Genomic DNA, 17,500 nt, shown 5'->3' with positions numbered 1-17,500 from the left:
ACAGTTAGATTTATGAATTTCTCTTCTCTTCTTTGTTGTATTTGAGCCTAAATTCAGTTTGTTTTACACGTTTATATTTATTTATATGAATATTTGTCTTCCAGGTTTTTCCACCCTGTCACTTACATTTTGAAAAGAAACAGAGACCAAATCCACTTTATTTATTCTGAATCTGCCTGAGTCTTTTATTTCATGCACATGTGACGTCTGACACTCTGTGAACAAACTTTTAATTCACATCTTTGTGTCACTTTGTTCAGTTTTCAGCTGCGTTTTAAAGAGAATGTTTATTTCTCCTCTTTGTATCCTTCACTTCTGAATCTCTCCTTCTTCTACTTCTTCTTTTACTTCCTGTCGTGCTGCTGCTGCTGCTGCTGCTGCTGCTGCTGCTGCTGCTGCAGTGTGAGCAGTGACACCGGTGCAGATAGCTTGTTGATGTATTAAAGAATATTAATATGCAAAGAGTCTACCTGACGGAGTACGCGGCAGCCTTCTGTTACGGAAAGATAAATATTATGTTTTAATTATAAAAAACATAAAACAGAAATGGGGGAAAGACAGAGGACGTGTGTGTGTGTGTGTGTGTGTGTGTGAGAGGAATCTTGTTCTCGGAGAAAAGTACGTTATGTTTTGGCAAAGATTTGAAAAGAGTGGCTGGTGTTTACAGAGGAATGTGATTCCCTGTCATCTCTGTATTGCCCGGGTGTCATTTTCATTTCTTCACCTCTCTCTTTTTTACTCTCTCAGCACTCCGTTTCTTCCCTCTTTCATTCCTCCCCTCTTCTTCTTCTTCTTCTTCGATGGCTGACTCGACCTCTCGAGCAAACGGACGGGAGGGAGGGAGGGAGGGAGGGAGGGAGGGAGCGGGGAATCCAAACGCCATCATTAAGACATAAAAAGGCTCTGATAAATGTTTCATAAGGACAAGACTGGCCACCGATCGCCACCCAGGAGTCTCGCGCGTCTCCTCCCCTCCCCGGCGTTCAGAAACACACACTTGTCGGACTACAATTGGAATTTTAAAACATCCAAAAAGGGGCCCGGGCTAATTCCCTGTGTGGGTAATATTTACAAATTGAGTCTGAGCGAAAGGAGAAGAAGAAGAGGAGAAAAAAATCAAATGAACTGCGTGCAGAGAGAGAGAGAGAGAAAGAGAAAGAGAAGAACAGAGAAATAAATTGCCCTTTTATATTGTGCGAGCGTGTACAAAAATACTAAGTCTGCATTTACGCCAGATGTGTCAATCAGCCGCGCACACAGTGACAATTAGCGCGTTTGAATGGGACTTTTTTATCGTTCGTCAGACGCCAGAGTCCTGACCTACTGTACCAAAAATACTCCAGCAGCCTCCGACACAATGACTCTGTCTCTGCAAGTTTGGTGACACGTAACAAAAAGAAGGGAAATAAAATAATAATAAAATAAATGAGCGCGGGTTTGGAGGGTTTTTTTTTCTGCTTTTTGTAACCATTGAGTTGTGTGATTATAGAGAGAAGGAGAATAAAGCAGCAGACGGAGAGAGAAGAAGAAGAAGAAGAAGAAGAAGAGCAGCGGATGTCACTGACAAAGACAAAAATAATTTATGCAGAAGAAAGAGGAAAAAAAACCTGAGGGACATAATTCATTATTTTTTAATGTACACACAGATTGTGCTCACACACTCACACAGTTTATGATTTCAAGTGTAAAGAGAAATATAGCGTATAATTAAAGTTATATGTTCACTTTACTTTGGATATTCATACAGATATTACTGCTACTGCCAACTTTTAAACATCATAACGTGACGTTTAGTTGGTGCCAGGCTCCTATTGGACGACACCGGCTGTCAATCACGCGTATTTTCCTCAAAATTTAAACATTATTTACAAAAAATTGCCATCGAGTTCTATTGTAGAAGTGAGGAAACTGATTTTCTGAGTTCTTTGTGCAACCAGAGGAGTCGCCCCCGGGTGGCCATCCAAGTTTTTCTGTTCCTTTTTACAATTTTTGCATGTTTATGGTCCGGCCACTTCATTTTCAGAAATCGTTTCCCAACAATAAACTTAAGCTCGAGTCACTTTGTAAACTCACTCACTCGCCCGCACCAAAGCCCATTGAGAAAATCAACGATTTTACATCAAGTTTACGTCACGGCACACAGGAGTTGTTGATCCACTGCTGGCTTTCTTAAATACATTCAAATGTGATATTTTGTGAATTCTGTGTTTGAAATACTTTGGTCGGATTTACCTCAGTGACACAAACTGGCCACACGAGGCAGCAGTGGACCGGCAGCTCCTGTGTCCTCGTGAGCTAAAATCAGTGATTTTCTCAATGGGGTTTGGTGTGGGAGAGTGAGAGTGTTTAAAAACTTCAGTTTAGGAGACAATTTTAGGGCTAATTTGACCATCTTTTACATCTTTTTACAATTCGCTTTGGATAAAAGCATCTGCTTAATGACATGTAATGTAATGTAATCTTCATCTGACTGTAGAAAAATAAAATAAACATTCCAGACAATTTTTTTAATCCCCAAAAATGAGGTGTCTGTATAATTATGTGTGTAATCTACGTGTTTCTTGAGAATGTGTCATGTACAGTGTGATTATGTCAAAATAAAAAAAAACATAAAAAGGTGTTAATTCTTCTTGACTCACAGTCTAATATTTGCTGAGAACAGCTGGATTATTCCGCGTGCATATTCATAGCCCGCGTCTACTTTACTCCTGTTTTAATGACACAGTAATTACACTGTAACAGTTTGTCTGCACGTGTAATTACGCCCCCACTGTACCGACGCAATTAGATGAATATCCACGCTTTATAACCTGAGGCGTCGAGTTGGCAAATCCGATTTTCAATTTGTGTGAAGCAGGCATTTTGTTTGAGCCACGGTAAAGACCAGGGATCTGCAGGCTAATCCTCACCACGTTAAAAAGCTGTTCCTCTTTTTAAAAAAAAAAACAAAAAAAAAACATGGAGAGAGAGAGAGAGAGAGAGAGACACAGAGAGACACAGAGAGAGAGAGAGGGGAGTCTTTTTCAGCCCGGAGCCAAGAGGTGGGAGTGAGCTTTAACGGTGGAATAACGGGAAGGTTTGTGGGAACGCGTGTGAGGAGGAATCGTGCCGCTCCAGGCCTCGTTCATGTGCGCAGCAAAGCCTATTGTCTCACTCATTCACACACATTTTTTAACGTGGAAGCAAAACAGGGGGAAAACGCTCAGATTTTTAATGGTTTCTTATTTGCATGATAAAAAATAAAGAGGCTTTTTCAGTTGCTTTCCTGTTTTGGACGTTGACGAGAGTCCGAACCTGTTGCTTCACGTCGTGAACATTAATACGACACGAGAGTTTGACTCGTAAGTATTTTTCTACAGCCGATGTGCAGAAATACCTCCACTTGATACATTTTAATAGTTTCCTAACAAATTCTACACAAAATTGCTTGTGTTTTGTGTCTGTGCTGCCGTGCAAGTCAATATTTTCAGTAAAAATAATGCAGAAACTAAATAATAGTAAACCTTTGGATGAAAAATACACACCTTCAGCTACATTTATCAAGTTTCTGAGAATAACGTGCCAGTTTACGTTAAAAGCATGCCAAAGAATCAATTAAACAGCAATTCCGACTCTGAAACAATGTTAAATTTAAATATTTTAGTTTTACAGTGAACTTAAAACACAATTCCACCATATATTTGGTATCTAATAATAATAATAATCTAAATTGGTGTTAAATTGACTTATTTAGAACCAATTCTATGTGCACATTTTGATTCCAAATACGTCCAATTTCTCTATTTTAAGTGTATGTTTGTGACTAAACGTGTTGAATACACCTTGAACTTTGCTTATTTAAGGTTACCTTAAGACTAAAATAGTTAAATAAAGGTTTTTCTCATCCAAATCAAAAAAGCTGTCAAATTGAGTCATTTTAGCTCCAATTCTGATTCCAAATAGGCCTACATCCAATTTATCTTTTTCTTTCACTAAACATGTTGAATACAACCTGAAATTTACTCAAATTAGACTTTTTTAAGGTTACTTTGAAGCTAAAATTGTTACATTCAACACTGTTTCAGAGTTTTTCTAGTCCTAATCAAAATTGGTGTTAAACTGAATATTTTACCACCAATTCCAATCCAAATACGTTCAATTTATCCATTTAAATTACATTTTTGTCACTAAAAAGAGTTAAAACACAGTTAAATTCCACTCTTTTAAGCTTACTTTGAAACTGCAATAGTTGCATTTCAGAGATTTTCCTCATCCTAAATCAAAACTGCTGTTACATTGAGTCCTTTAATGCTTCTTCTTCTTCTTCTTTGATCGTCACGCAAACACAAACACTCGCGCAGTGAAGTCAGTCCAAGGAAAAGTCAACAAACGACAAAAAAACAAGACAGTGATGGGCATAAAATGTAATTTCCTCTTTGTTTCCAGACGATAGATAAATAAATAAATCAATAAATGGGAGAATTTCACTGAATAAGAATCAGGCTCAAGGTGAGTCACCGAGCCGCGTTGAAACACGGAAGGTCTTCAAAGGACGTTTCTGACAGAGGCCTTTGTCTCCCTCCCTCTCCCTCTCTCTCTCCCTCCCTCTCCCTCTCTCTCTCTCTCTCTCTCTCTCTCCCAAACATACTTTTTAAACAAGTGTCGACTCAAAGACAAAAGCCGAGCGGCGCTGACCTTCTTTCACAGCCGAGATGTTATTGTTGATTACTATAATTTTACTTTAACACTAAATTGCCGTGGGTAGGTGGCGGCTGGGGGAGTGAAAGGGCACACACACACACACACACTCTCACACTCGCAGGTGTACACACACACACACACACTTAAACTTAGAATTACTGCAAAGGCAGTGAAATATTAAGAAAAAGGAGACAATGGTACAGTAGCCACATCCTGTTCACGACAGGAGAGTGATATGAACACATACTGTAACAAAACCCCCCGCCCAACACACACACACACACACATGCACACACATGCACACACGCACGCACGCACAACAAAACATGCATGCAGAGGCGAAGCATGACACCTTTCTCCACATGAGACTCAGACACATTTCTTTCTCACACATCAAAGCTTCTAATTTGAGAGTCCCTGAGCTCCACACATGAAGAGAAGACAAGTTTTTTTTTACACCGCTTCTGAAAAATTAAAGAAAAACAGGAAGTCGCAAAAAAAACAAGCACAGTTAACATTTTTCTGATGTCAAATGTGTTTACTTCACACTTTTTCTTTTACCCCCCACTTATATTTAAAAAAAGAGGTGTGTTCAGATCACTGCACGCCTCATCACTCACTCACACCTTTTAAAAATCCAGCTTTTATTATAATAATAATCTGTACATCAGTAACAACGCAGGGCAGGATAAACCCCCCAAGCCTGTAATCCTGCAACGGTCCTCAGATTAGAGAAATGTCACAGATTATAGCAACTCCTCTCTAAAAGTCACTAATATGTGTTTTAAAGCTGCGTTTTATTGATTTTTTATTGTTATTATCAAGCAAAACTATCAGTTTTGACCTGACCCAGGGAGCATTTGTGTGTATACAGCAGCAGAGCAGGGGCGGGCGGAGACAAGATAATTCACAAATAACTAAATAAGTATTCATTCAGACTTTTGAGAATCCTGGCAGCAAATACCACCAAAACATATTTCACATTTTTTCTATAAGATATATATATATATATGTACATATAGATATACATACATATACATCTATACGTATATATATATATGCATATAGATGTATATGTACAAAATGTGTGATACAAAAGGATTCAAGCGCATCAGGAAACTACGGTGGCCTACACACGCCAAAAAGGACGCTGAAATTGTAAAAAGATGGCGACACAAGATGGCTGCATCCATAAAGCAAGGCCCTTGGTTTAAGTACATGTGAATGTTTTATTCTAAGGCTAAAGTTATTAGGATTATAGGGATTATACATTAATACAAACATATTTATGACGTAGTGGATCCAATTTCTGCCACTAAAGCCTTTCTAAATTTTACACATTACTCCTTTAAAGAGGTACATTTTCTTCTTCAGTGTAAACACCGTCTTTGAGATTATGACGGCGTCAGATTAAATAAAGGCAGTGCTGTGTGTGTGTGTTCAGCCTGTTGTCTGAGGCTGTGACGTTGTTACCTGTACACAAACCATTCAGCACAGCAGTGCAACTATTTATGGTTCGTGGAAAACTAACAGATTTATGTACTATGTACATATATATATATATTTTATTTTGTCTTTCACTCAAACCTCCTCCTCCTCCTCCTCCTCCTCTTCCCAAAGTGGCGTCGACTGTGATGCCTTTGTGCTCGTTTCACATTCTGTGGTAGAAATTCTACTGGTTTTATTTGTCAATTAATATTTTAATTTACTTTTTTGTGTGTGTGTGTGTGTGTGTGTGTGCGCACGCTCGTTGTTAATACAGTACTTCTGAAGCTGTTGAAACGCCACAAGCTGTAGCCATCAGATTCAAAGTGCTCGAGTCAAAAGAGACACATACAGAGAGAGAGACAGAGAGACAGAGAGAGAGAGAGAGAGACAGATGGAGAGAGAAACTTCCAGCATTAAAATTCAGAAGATAATTACATCCGCTACACCCCCACCCTGTTGAGAAAGTGTTATGTTTAATAGTCTCTATAAAGAAAATAGGTTTTTATCTCACTCTCATTTTCATTAATTCCTAATTGGGGTGGGGGGTTGTCTGTTATTATTTCTTAGATTAAAATAAACATAGCCTATCCCATGTTCAAACCCATCACACTACACGGGCGTGATAAGGACTTTATGCCTCTGTGAATAAATAAACAATTTCATCTCCACTGGTGGAATTAAGTTGCTCACAGCCTTAAGCTAAGCCTCTCTGATTTATATTTATATTTATGTTTATTTACATATTTCTTCTCCCCCTCTCGCCCTCAGACTTAAAAGCACACCCTTGCTTTTTTTTTTGCAAATGAAGTTTTTTTTTGACCTGTTTTATATGTATAGCTTTAATTAGTGTCTTGTTTAGCTTAAACCGACTGATTATCGCACAGTCGTGACCTAATTACCACGCACGTACTTAACGGCGGAACAGTGCCCCGAGGAGCGAGCGAAAGTTACCTTTAAAAACTTGTGTAATCATTAGCAGCGAGCCTCCCTTAATCCCACTAAACATACACTTATCTCGCCCCGGCCGGCCTGTATTTGCTGTGCAGGGAGAGGGGAGGGGTACAGTCGTCTCCGACGTGTTTATTAAAGACATTTATTAATCGCTGTGGTTAAAGTGAGTTCGTCCCCGCGCTCCCACTCTTTACTCATGTTCCACAGGGATCCGGAGTGCTAACCTGCGAACGTGGATGCAATGGTAAAGCGGGATTTACTCTTGGATCGCGGGTTCTCGCCGCGTCTGCTTGTTTGGATTAATGTGAAATGTAGCAACAACGCAGCCAGCATAAGAACGTGGAAATAAGTATATATGTACTGTATGTATGTAATGGATTAAAGAAAAATATGTCTGTGCAGGCATGTATGGGTATTAGGGCTGTCACTTTTTATCTAAACTTCTGCAATAACCCATGCGTGGTCCAGCAGAGGGCGCTGTGATTACAGCTTAGCCGAATATCCATTTGGAAAGCCCTCTTCGCGCATCGTAAGCAAAAACAAACACCAAAGTATGTGAAAAGTTGCGTATGTAGAGTATTTTGGGTTCTACACCATAGCTGACAAACTGCGGACAAGCTGTTAGCTTAGTTCGCCCAAGTACAATAAGTAAAGTTGTGTACGGGCACCCAAATATCCTCAAAAGAATAGTGTGTATCTTAATATTTGTTTGATTTTTGGGAAAAATTGACCGCCCTAATTTTTATTAGCCCTAATAATTATTTTCTTATTATTTGGTAGGAATATATTTATCTTACTCTATTTTATAGCGATTTATTGGACACAACAGGGGAAACACGGGTCCTCAAAAATTTTCTTGGCGTGATCCGGAAAATGTCACAACCCTCAGACCAAAACAATTCAACCCATTACCGAAAACGTAGCACAGACATGGATACAAATAAACAGGTTTCTAGCACCGATCAGGACCGCTGTAAGCAACTGGACTTCGTTGGGTTCTAAGAACTTAGGAAGCTTCCTGGATGAGTGGTGAACTGTCTCGTGCAAGTCCAGTTAACTACAGCTAACTACTGAAGACGACTACGACCTCAATGACTGAGAACCTTCACAGACATATGGATCAATATAAGGCAACCAAACCGTCAAACTGCTGCAGCAACATCATCATCAAAAGTGATAGTTGTATCACTTCACAACTGTGGCTCAACAAAATTTACAGACACGCGTCGAAATTATTCTCAGACTTTTTGTTCCTACCTGAAGACGGTGAAGAGGGATGTGGGCTGTCATCCTGGACACTTCCTGTCTGGGAGTGACCTCCTCCAGCGCCGCTCTCCTCCGTCACATTGGAGGAACCGGGAGTGGTGGAGCGGCTGATGGACTGGGACTCGGGGTCACTGGCTGATCCGCGGCGTTCTTCCAGACCCTGTTGCTGCAGCACTTCTTCGATGCCTCTCCTGTCCTTGCCGTGAATGCGGGAGTGAACAACCATCTGATGGTATGATCTGAAGATACGGCCGCAGTCGGGACACTCTGAAGGCTTGTCCTTCAGGCCAGAGAGGCTGTAGTCAATGTTTGGGCTTCCCAAGCCAGCCAAGGCTCCAGGAGCCTCTGCATTAACATGGTGTGACATTAGGTCACGGTGACTGTCAAAGCCTCGTCCGTCCTCCTTCAGGGACATCATGGCTCCACTGGGGGCCTTGGATCCCTGCAAGGCATCTGAGAGCTGCTTCTGCTTGGAGCTATCATTAGAAGAAATTAGGGAGTAGTCTTGTTTTTCCTTTGAGAAAGAAGCCAGGGCTCCAGCACCACCCATCTCATCTTCCTGCACTTGGGGTATATGATGCTGCTGCTGCTGCTCCTTAGGCATAAAAGCCCTGTCCATGGCCATGCCACGTGCCATTATCTGCCAGGCTTGGTAGCTGCTGAGGGAATCCATCTCTGCCACTTTTGCAGCCGCCTGCAGACGCTCCATGCAACTAGACTTGAGTGGTGGCACAAGGTTTAGGCAACCCAGGAGCGAGCGCTTCTCGTTTTCACCTAGTGCATGGCCCATACCTCCTGCCATGGGTCCCAGCAACTTCCCTAGCATCTCCTTTTCCTTCATAGCTATCCCAGCTTTAGCCAACATCTGGTGTTGTTCACTCAGACCTTGTTTGTCTGGTGAAAGGAAGCCTCCCTGAAGACAGGCGATGTAGCGGGAATAAAGGTTAGCATGAGCTTCCTGAGCCAGATTGCTCATGCTATTGACAGCAGCCAGGTCGTGCTCATTGGGTTGTGGTGGTTTGTTCTTGATTGCCAGCTTGTTGAGATGCACCTTCATATGGTTCTTGAGAAACCACGGTTCCTTGAAGCGGCGGCCGCAGATTTGGCAGCAGTGCTCAAAGGAGTCCTTGTGCTTGCGCATGTGACCCTTGAGGAACCAAGCTTGGCTGAACACCTGTCCACATATGTCACAACGGAATTCGGTGGCCGGCTGCATGCCACCGGCACCACCTGCGCCCTGTCCCTGCGCCGGCTCGGCTGTGATGTGGGCCTTTTCCACATGGTTTATCAGCTCCTCTTCATGGGCGGCAGCAAACTCACACAGTGTACATTTGTAGGGCTTGTGGAGTATGCGAATGTGGCGATCCAGCTCCTCGCGCTTCTTAAACTTCCCTTTGCAGAAGGTGCAGCGGAAACCTGTGGTTGGGTTGAGGGACTGTTCATCCTGGGTAGTAGTTGTAGTTGGCTTGGGAGAGGAAGAAGGCTGGGAGACTGTGTCTGGAGTGGCAAGGCCAGAGGCTGGGAGGAGGCCACAGGCTGAGCCAAGTTGTGGCTGATGAGCGTTAGAACTGCTGTTGAGGCTGAGATGGGGTGTTGGAGGTGCTTGGATGAGACTGCCACTCCCTCTCATCTGCTTGTCCCTCAGAATGGCCCTCTCCTCCAGCTCGTGCAGGAGCCTGTTTTCCTCTCTGACGCGGCCACGGCCTTTACCGAGGTTCCCCAGCTTATGGGTGCGGAGGTGGATCTTCAAGTTGCCCTTCTGAGCTGCTCGATGGTCACAGTATGGACACTTGAAGGGCTTCTCCCCCGTGTGTGTGCGCATGTGCAGCGACAGGATGCTGTTAAAGCGGAATCTCTTGCCACACAGTGGACAGGGATACTTCCTATTCTTGCGGGCGTCATCTTCAATATCATTCATCTGGGACATGATGCCCAAGTTCTGGCCGTTGAGAAACTGCTGCAGGTCGACGCGACCGTTCAACCCACTTAGCGCTCCTGCGTCGATGTCTCGGTTGAGCTGATTGGCTAGCAGGGCCATCTGACTGCTGATTGGTTGACTAGCCAGGGCTGCGTGGTGAGTCTTGTCGTCCAAAGGCGTCGCTGCTTTCTCTTCTGGGATCTGCTGTGGGCGGTGTAGGTCGGGAAAGGCGTGTCCTAGCTGGGCAGTGAGCTGGTGAAGCTTCTGACTTATGGGGTAGCGGCCATTTAAGACTGCACTGCTCAGATGGGCATCAGCATCAGACACTGCCGATGACACACCAAGACACAAACTAGAGTCCTCCATCCTGTAAACCAAGACAGAAAGAAAACAAAGCAGTTTTAGTACGAATACTGAGGCTTGGTGGATAGCGGAGGTTAGCGGACCATGTAGCGCGAGGTTACTAATGTTGCTAAAGTGAAGGTGATGCAATGTCAAGTGACAAAACACCAGAAATGCAGAGAACAACCTTGTCCAAGAGCTCTGTTGGCGCTGTGTAGTGTTTGAGACACATGTATATATGTGATTTGATTGGCTCGCGCCTGTTGGTATATTTGCATATTGTGTTTTGACTTGCTGTCGCTTGGAGCAACAGACGCCACTGTGTACGTGTGAAGAACTACAGCAAAAAAAAAAGAACCTGTACTGAATCATTTTCATTTTAACCCACATTCGTCAGTAACAAGGACGTGAGAAAGGCTCCTGCGCCTCCTTAGAACTTTCTTCTTTCAAAGAGCAATACCATTTTGGAATGAATAATTACTCCGTAAACACAGTGAGCGGTATATAATTAAGCTACTTGTGCCCACCCTATCAGAATCCTTCCAATTACATGCCTTAATGAAATGGAGCAACGCAGCATTGTCAGCAAGGCACCGCAATACTACAATTACGATATTAACAATAGCACTTAAAACCAAGGGGTTACTCCGGTAAACACAACACTCTTATCTTGGTGCAATGACACTTTTCTTGGCGCAATATTCCATTACAGAACCACACGAGTGTCGATCTGATTCCCCGTGCTCTCCCTTCTGCTCTTTCTTGAACTTTTATTACGATATAAAAAGAAAGAAAGAAGAAAAAACACTTGACAGATAAGAGCATGACAGGAAGCTGGATTCGCGTTACTTTGTTGACATACAGTTTATCATTACTTCCTGTGTTATCTTTGAAAAGGGATACTTCATCTCAAGTGTGGTTGTGTGAAAATACTCAGCACTGACTTCGATGTGCACACGCTCATTGAAACACCAGGAAAAGTCAGAATTTAGCCACTTTAGCTAATAAAATCTACATCAGCTTGACTCTTTAATGACCTGAGAGCATGTTTTCCACTTTTTCCCACTATAATCTAACTGTTTCTGACTGGAAACAGATTTTTTGTTTTTACCTTCATCTCCAAAACCAAATCCCATAGAGAAAATCAGCAATTTTACTTCACAGCACAAAGGAGTTAATTCAAATGTGCTACTTTACGACGTCTGTGTCTAAAATCCTTTATTCGGATTCACGTGAATGACAGAAACTTTTCAAATTAAGCAGCAGAAGAGCAACAGCTCTTGTGTCCGCCATGAGCTAGAAAGGTTGATTTTCTCAATGGGATTTGGTATAGAAGCGTGAAAGGTTCACAAACATCAGTTTCCACTGAAAACAGATGAAGATACAGTCATGAACGTAGTCTTGGGAGATCATAGATTTAAACTGACACATATGTAATTGTACGAGCCCTTTGTTAAGTGGATAAAAAGCGGCCTTATGTTGACTTCCTGCATGTTCTCAGTCGTGGTTCTTGACGTCAGTGGAGTCAGCGCTGACTTTTTGCTCTGCGAGTGTTCTCATTTTCATATAAACAACATCAGTGAATAAAACGATTAAAAAAAAAAAAAAGAGAGAGAGAGAGAAATAACATTGCTTTTAAATGCAGATCCATCTGCTCTCCAGATGGTGAGGTTTAAACATCTATCTGCACACTTCCTCTGGCTGCTGGCAGGGGTCAAACCCTCAGAAACAATAACCACGGATCTGCTTTGGTCAACAAAATATTGTATAATATCTCATTACGCTGATTAGTATGCTGCCCGGTAACACCGCTGTGCTGTTACACATTAATATAATCATCAAAAAAAAAACAAATAAAAACAATCCTTTCAGTGTTTAACACTGGTATTAGGTGAGTGCACTTTAAAAGACAATATGGCATCATTTTAGATGCTTATTAGCGGGAGCTTATGGAGCTAATCCGGCTGCAATGATGCATATGAACATTAAACATAGTCGCACATGTTCAGTAAACAATTCGCAGGCACAGACGGCAACTGGAGCCTCTTCCAAACTACATTTAGAGCGTATATTTGGGATTTTATTACTATTAAATGGTGGTTAATGCCATCATGTTGACTTGGCATGCTTTTGAGAACTTAGCCTTTACCAAAAATGACCCACCTACGTATGGACTGGACCTCAATGGTTTGAATTTCTTTGTCTTTAAAGTCCCGCCCTCTGCGCTCGGCGCCCATCAGTGGGACGTTTGTAGACATAAGAGTGGCCTGTTCCTTTCTCCACTGTCCCTCCAACACACTGTCCATGGTGGATTCTTATCTCGGGGACATGAATTAAGAGACTGTGACTGTGGCGTTTAAAGGAATGTGACACTCGTGGGCCGCGCCAATTCTTTTTTCTCCTCACAAGAATCATAAAGTCACTCGGCTGAATATAAGAGCTACGTTATGCTCTCTGACAGACGTACGTGTGTGAGGATCGAGGAGGACACAGAGTAACTTTGTTCGGCTGTTTTAAATTTGAAATTGTATTGATGTGACACGACGGCTTCCGTCAGCAGAGCCTCTGAACGGAAAGGTCAGATAATAAAGTCTCCATCATTTTCAGTGTTTTTGATATCTGAAGAACGCGGTTTACACTTTTTCAGTGGCCGTGTTCTGAGAGGGAAATTTACAATACCAAAGTCCATAGAGAAAATCAGCAAGTGCACACAAGTGCACACAGTAGTTGATGATACATTACTAAGTTCAAATGTGTTATTTTGTGACTTCTGTGTCCGTAATTCTTCATTTGGTTTCACGTGAGTGACAGAAACTTGACAGTTTAGGCAGCAGCTGCTGTGTCTCTATGGACTTTGGTGTGAGGGAGAGTAAAAGATGTACAAACTTCAGTTTCCATTTAGAAAAAGCAGTGTGGCTCATAGGCCATCAATTATTTATTCATTTTATTTATTTTTTTTAAATCCTCTTCACAAGAATCATAAAGCGATTCCACTGAATTCATCCAGGATATAAAAGTGATGCTATCTTCTCTAAAAGCTCAATAAGCGGCAAACATTTACGACCGATCACATGTTCTCCGCAAAGAACATTAATAAAACAAGCAACAATTAAGAGATAAATTGGTATTATGTATATGTGTGTGTGTGAATATAGGGAGAGTAAAACTTTGTATGAATGTGACACGACCGCTTCCATCAGCAGAAACACTTCTTAATAAAATCTACATCAGTTTAAGGTTTTTGATACCCTAAGAACGTGTTTTCTAACTTCTAACTGAAGTTTGTGGTACGTTGCATTCCCAATGCCAAAGTCCATAGAGAAAATCTGCATTTTTACATTACTGTTCACAGGAGTCGTTGATCCACCGCTGCCTCCAGTAGAGAATTGAAATGTGCTATTTAGTGACTTCTGTGTGTGAAAGTCTTCATCTGGATTCACCGGAATGACAGAAGCTTCACAGACGAGGCCGCAGTAGAGCAGCAGCTCCTGTGTCTCCGTGGGCTAAAAACGCTGATTTTCTCTATGGGCTTTGGTGTGAGAGAGTCAAAGATTTATTATTAAGATTTATTATTGATCAACAGTGACACTTGTCTCAAGAATCATGTAACATCATTCACACAGGCATAAATAAACAGAATAAATCAATGAATAGTATGTATATGTGTGTGTGTGTGTGTGTGAGTACTGGGAGAAAACAGAGTCAAACTTTGTTTGACTGCTTTTTAAAGTGTATTTATGGTGAAACCACAGCTTCCATCAGCAGACACGCTTCTATCAGAGAAGACCTTATTTGAATGGCTCTTTTTTTTTTCCTTCTTCTTCTTCTTCTTTACAGAGGCGGCTGCCTTTTGGAATAGAAATCTGTGATTTAAACTCGGCTGATGAGCTGTTGCTCATTTGGGGGAGATAGCAGCTTTGCCCTTTTCTTCAATTTGATTTCTGCCTTTATCTTTAACATATAACAAAGGCAGATAGACAATGGAATAATGTGAAATGAACTGACGAATCCAGTTTGTGTGCTGTGTTTCTTTCTTTCTCTCTCTCTTTCCTTTTTTTATAAACGTATCCTGGCTGACGAGCGTATGCAAATGAGGCACATTAATATGCTTGCTTTGCTCCCGAGTCATTTTATATTTTTTCCCCTGATTAAAAAGGACATTTCTTATGTGACATCCCCCCTCTGCTCATATCAGCGCACACATGCCAGTGTGGAGGGAATTTGAGGGTGGTGTAAAAAGTGGCAACACACACACACACACACACACACACACACACACGAGGAGAAGACACAGCCCTTTATATTAGACAACAATCCCGACGTATGAATGTCCTCTAAAAACAGACAGAAAACACAGAGCAGGACGCTGCTGTCAAATATTTGCTCACAGAAAACGCTCGTCAACAACTTCTCCCGTTTCCACATCAAACACACACAACATTAATATTAAGGAAACAATATGGCGTTTAGAAGAAGATCAAAGTCACGCTTTTGTCGCTTCTTACCGGTGGTTTTTTTTTAAGGAAAGACCCCGGGGCCACTCGGCTCAGCGTGTTGCAGACTCCATCACCAGCAGCAGCAGCAGCAGCAGCCGCAGCAGCAACAGCAGCAGCAGCAGCAACAGCAGCAGCAACAGTCTCCACTCTGCTACTGTATCTACACTTTGAGCCGTTGTTGTAACCTCTATCACCCGATTATTTCCTGGCATGTACGACAAACGCTGCCTCATTAAAGAAAAAAAAGCCTATTGGCTCCCGTGATGTGTGCAAAGCCACAGAGACTTCCTTTAGCATTTTCACACGATACTTCACTTGTTGTCTTTATAGTTTTGTGGTTTAATATTCAGCAGAACGCACACACACACACACACAGTGAAACTGATGTCACTCTGCTTCTCTTAATGCATTTTTTCCTCCTCTGCTCTTTTTTTCTTCTTCTTCCAGCCTCAGCTTAATTATAAGTGGTATCTATAATACAATGGAAGTGTATTTCAGCAGCATTTGAATGTGCTCGTCTTTATCAACAGCAGCAAAAGAATCAGAAATGCAGTTGCCCCCCCCCACCCCACCCCTTCCTCTAATTGTTACCATGTAAATGAGTAAAGTATATGAAAAGGCAGTTTGAATATTAGAAACAGACACCTGATATGAATTCATATTGAAGGGACACGTGGCGAAATGTTGGCATTTAAGACGAGACGCGCGCAGGGATCGAGAAAAAAGCCATTAGTCGGACGTTACTTTGTATTTTTCTTTTTTTTATGTATCGACACGTGAAAAGCCATCGATTCATCACAATGCGATACCTCATTAAGTCCTAATGAACAAACTCATTGCGTTGAACTGATCAATCATTATTAGCAACGTGTTGAATTCCATCATATTTGCACCAAAATCATTAATGAGACGAACGCGCCGCCGCGGTGGTGATGTGGCGCTGAGGGGACGACGGGGAGGTTTGCCATATGTTGCATGTAGTGAAGCAGTGAAAATCACCTTATAGGGGGGAAGAGTTGGAGATTAGAAGGGATTTCTTTTTTTTGCAAACGAGGCGTTTAATTCATCTTATTTAAAGATAAATAAATAAATATAAATACACACTGACACGTTGTCCTTCATCTCTCGGCGTCTTCTTCACTCAGACACAGAGTTCATGTCATTATTTCCTCCTGTAATGAGGCAAAAACACTGTGGCACAGCGGATCCCATCCCGACTCCGCCCCACAGTTTCCAGCCTCCTCATCTAAAGTCATCACATAATAAAACAGTATCTTAGTGTTTTAGTAGTTCAGTAATAAAAGTTTGAAACAAACACACAGATGTTTGTGTAAATATGTAATCATGTGAAATTAGATCAAGACGGAGCGAAAGACAAGGAGACTCTAAATATTATTATTAGGGTTATTTCATTTATTTGTATTATTGTTTTGCAGTAATGTAACAAAGTACAAATACTGCACTTTACTTTGTCATGTATATTTCTAGCAACTTTTACACTTACTACATTTCCTCTAACTCTCTTTGTTACTCGTTACAACCAAATAAAGTCAGTAGAAGAAGACGAGTTAGTATTATGGTCTGTATTTATATAGTCTCACTGACCTGCTTTACACTACAGTTTTCACTCATTCATTGTTCTTGCTCAAGGACACATAGGAATTGAACCTACAGCCTTCCAGTTGAAAGACAACAGGCCCTACCACTGATCCACCACGACTCAATCCTAACTTTTAGTACTTTTACTTCTAAAACTTAAACACATGACTTTTGATACTTAAGTGCAGTAAATGTCATAAACTTTAAGACTTTTACTTCAGTAATATTATAAAAACAAAGTGACTTTAACTTCTACCAAAGGTAAGAAACGTCTACTTGAACTCAAGCATCACTTTAAGTTACTTTATACAACTACTGTTATTTAGCTACACTCACACAAGTGCCATCAGAGGAAACTCGCGCACCACAGTTTGAGAACCGTGGCTCTACATTATCTCATATACTATTTCATTAATATACGTTGTGTCGTACAAAGAACACGTGATTTGTCAGCGTCAGGACAGAAAGTGAGCGCGAGGGGGAGCAGCGGGGATCTGCCCAGCGCGCGGACTCTGACCCCAGCGACAAATGAATGAGTGAGTGAGTGAGTGAGTGAGTGAGTGAACCGGAGCCTCTGCCTCTGTGTGAGCGGAACAATGTGTCATTGAGCTGGCGTTTAAGAGCCGCTGTCAACAGGTAGTTCAACTTTCAAGCTCTGATCAGCGCGAGAGGAGAAAAATGTTTTCAGTCTTTTTATCCGTCCTGTCGGCTCTGACAGCCGCGTGGGGGGCGGGGCGGTGTGGGGGGGGGGGGGGGGGGA

General features: G+C 41.9%; 1 protein-coding gene across 4 annotated transcripts in view; it reads right to left on the bottom strand.

The window, feature by feature from the left end:
* Nucleotides 1-17,500, bottom strand: part of znf536 (zinc finger protein 536) — a 317,559-nt gene that overhangs the window by 146,600 nt on the left and 153,459 nt on the right. For all 4 annotated transcript variants that reach the window (XM_058629151.1, XM_058629152.1, XM_058629150.1 and 1 more), the window contains one exon: nt 8,377-10,670. In XM_058629151.1, the coding sequence (XP_058485134.1) occupies nt 8,377-10,669 (2,293 nt within the window). In that variant the 5' untranslated portion in view covers nt 10,670. The remainder of the gene's footprint in view (nt 1-8,376; nt 10,671-17,500) is intronic.

This window comes from Solea solea, chromosome 5 (genome assembly GCF_958295425.1).
Source record: "Solea solea chromosome 5, fSolSol10.1, whole genome shotgun sequence".
Taxonomy (NCBI): Eukaryota; Metazoa; Chordata; class Actinopteri; order Pleuronectiformes; family Soleidae; genus Solea; species Solea solea.
The sequence above is the reverse complement of the archived record's forward strand: the minus strand, read 5'-3'. Positions and strand labels throughout refer to the sequence as shown.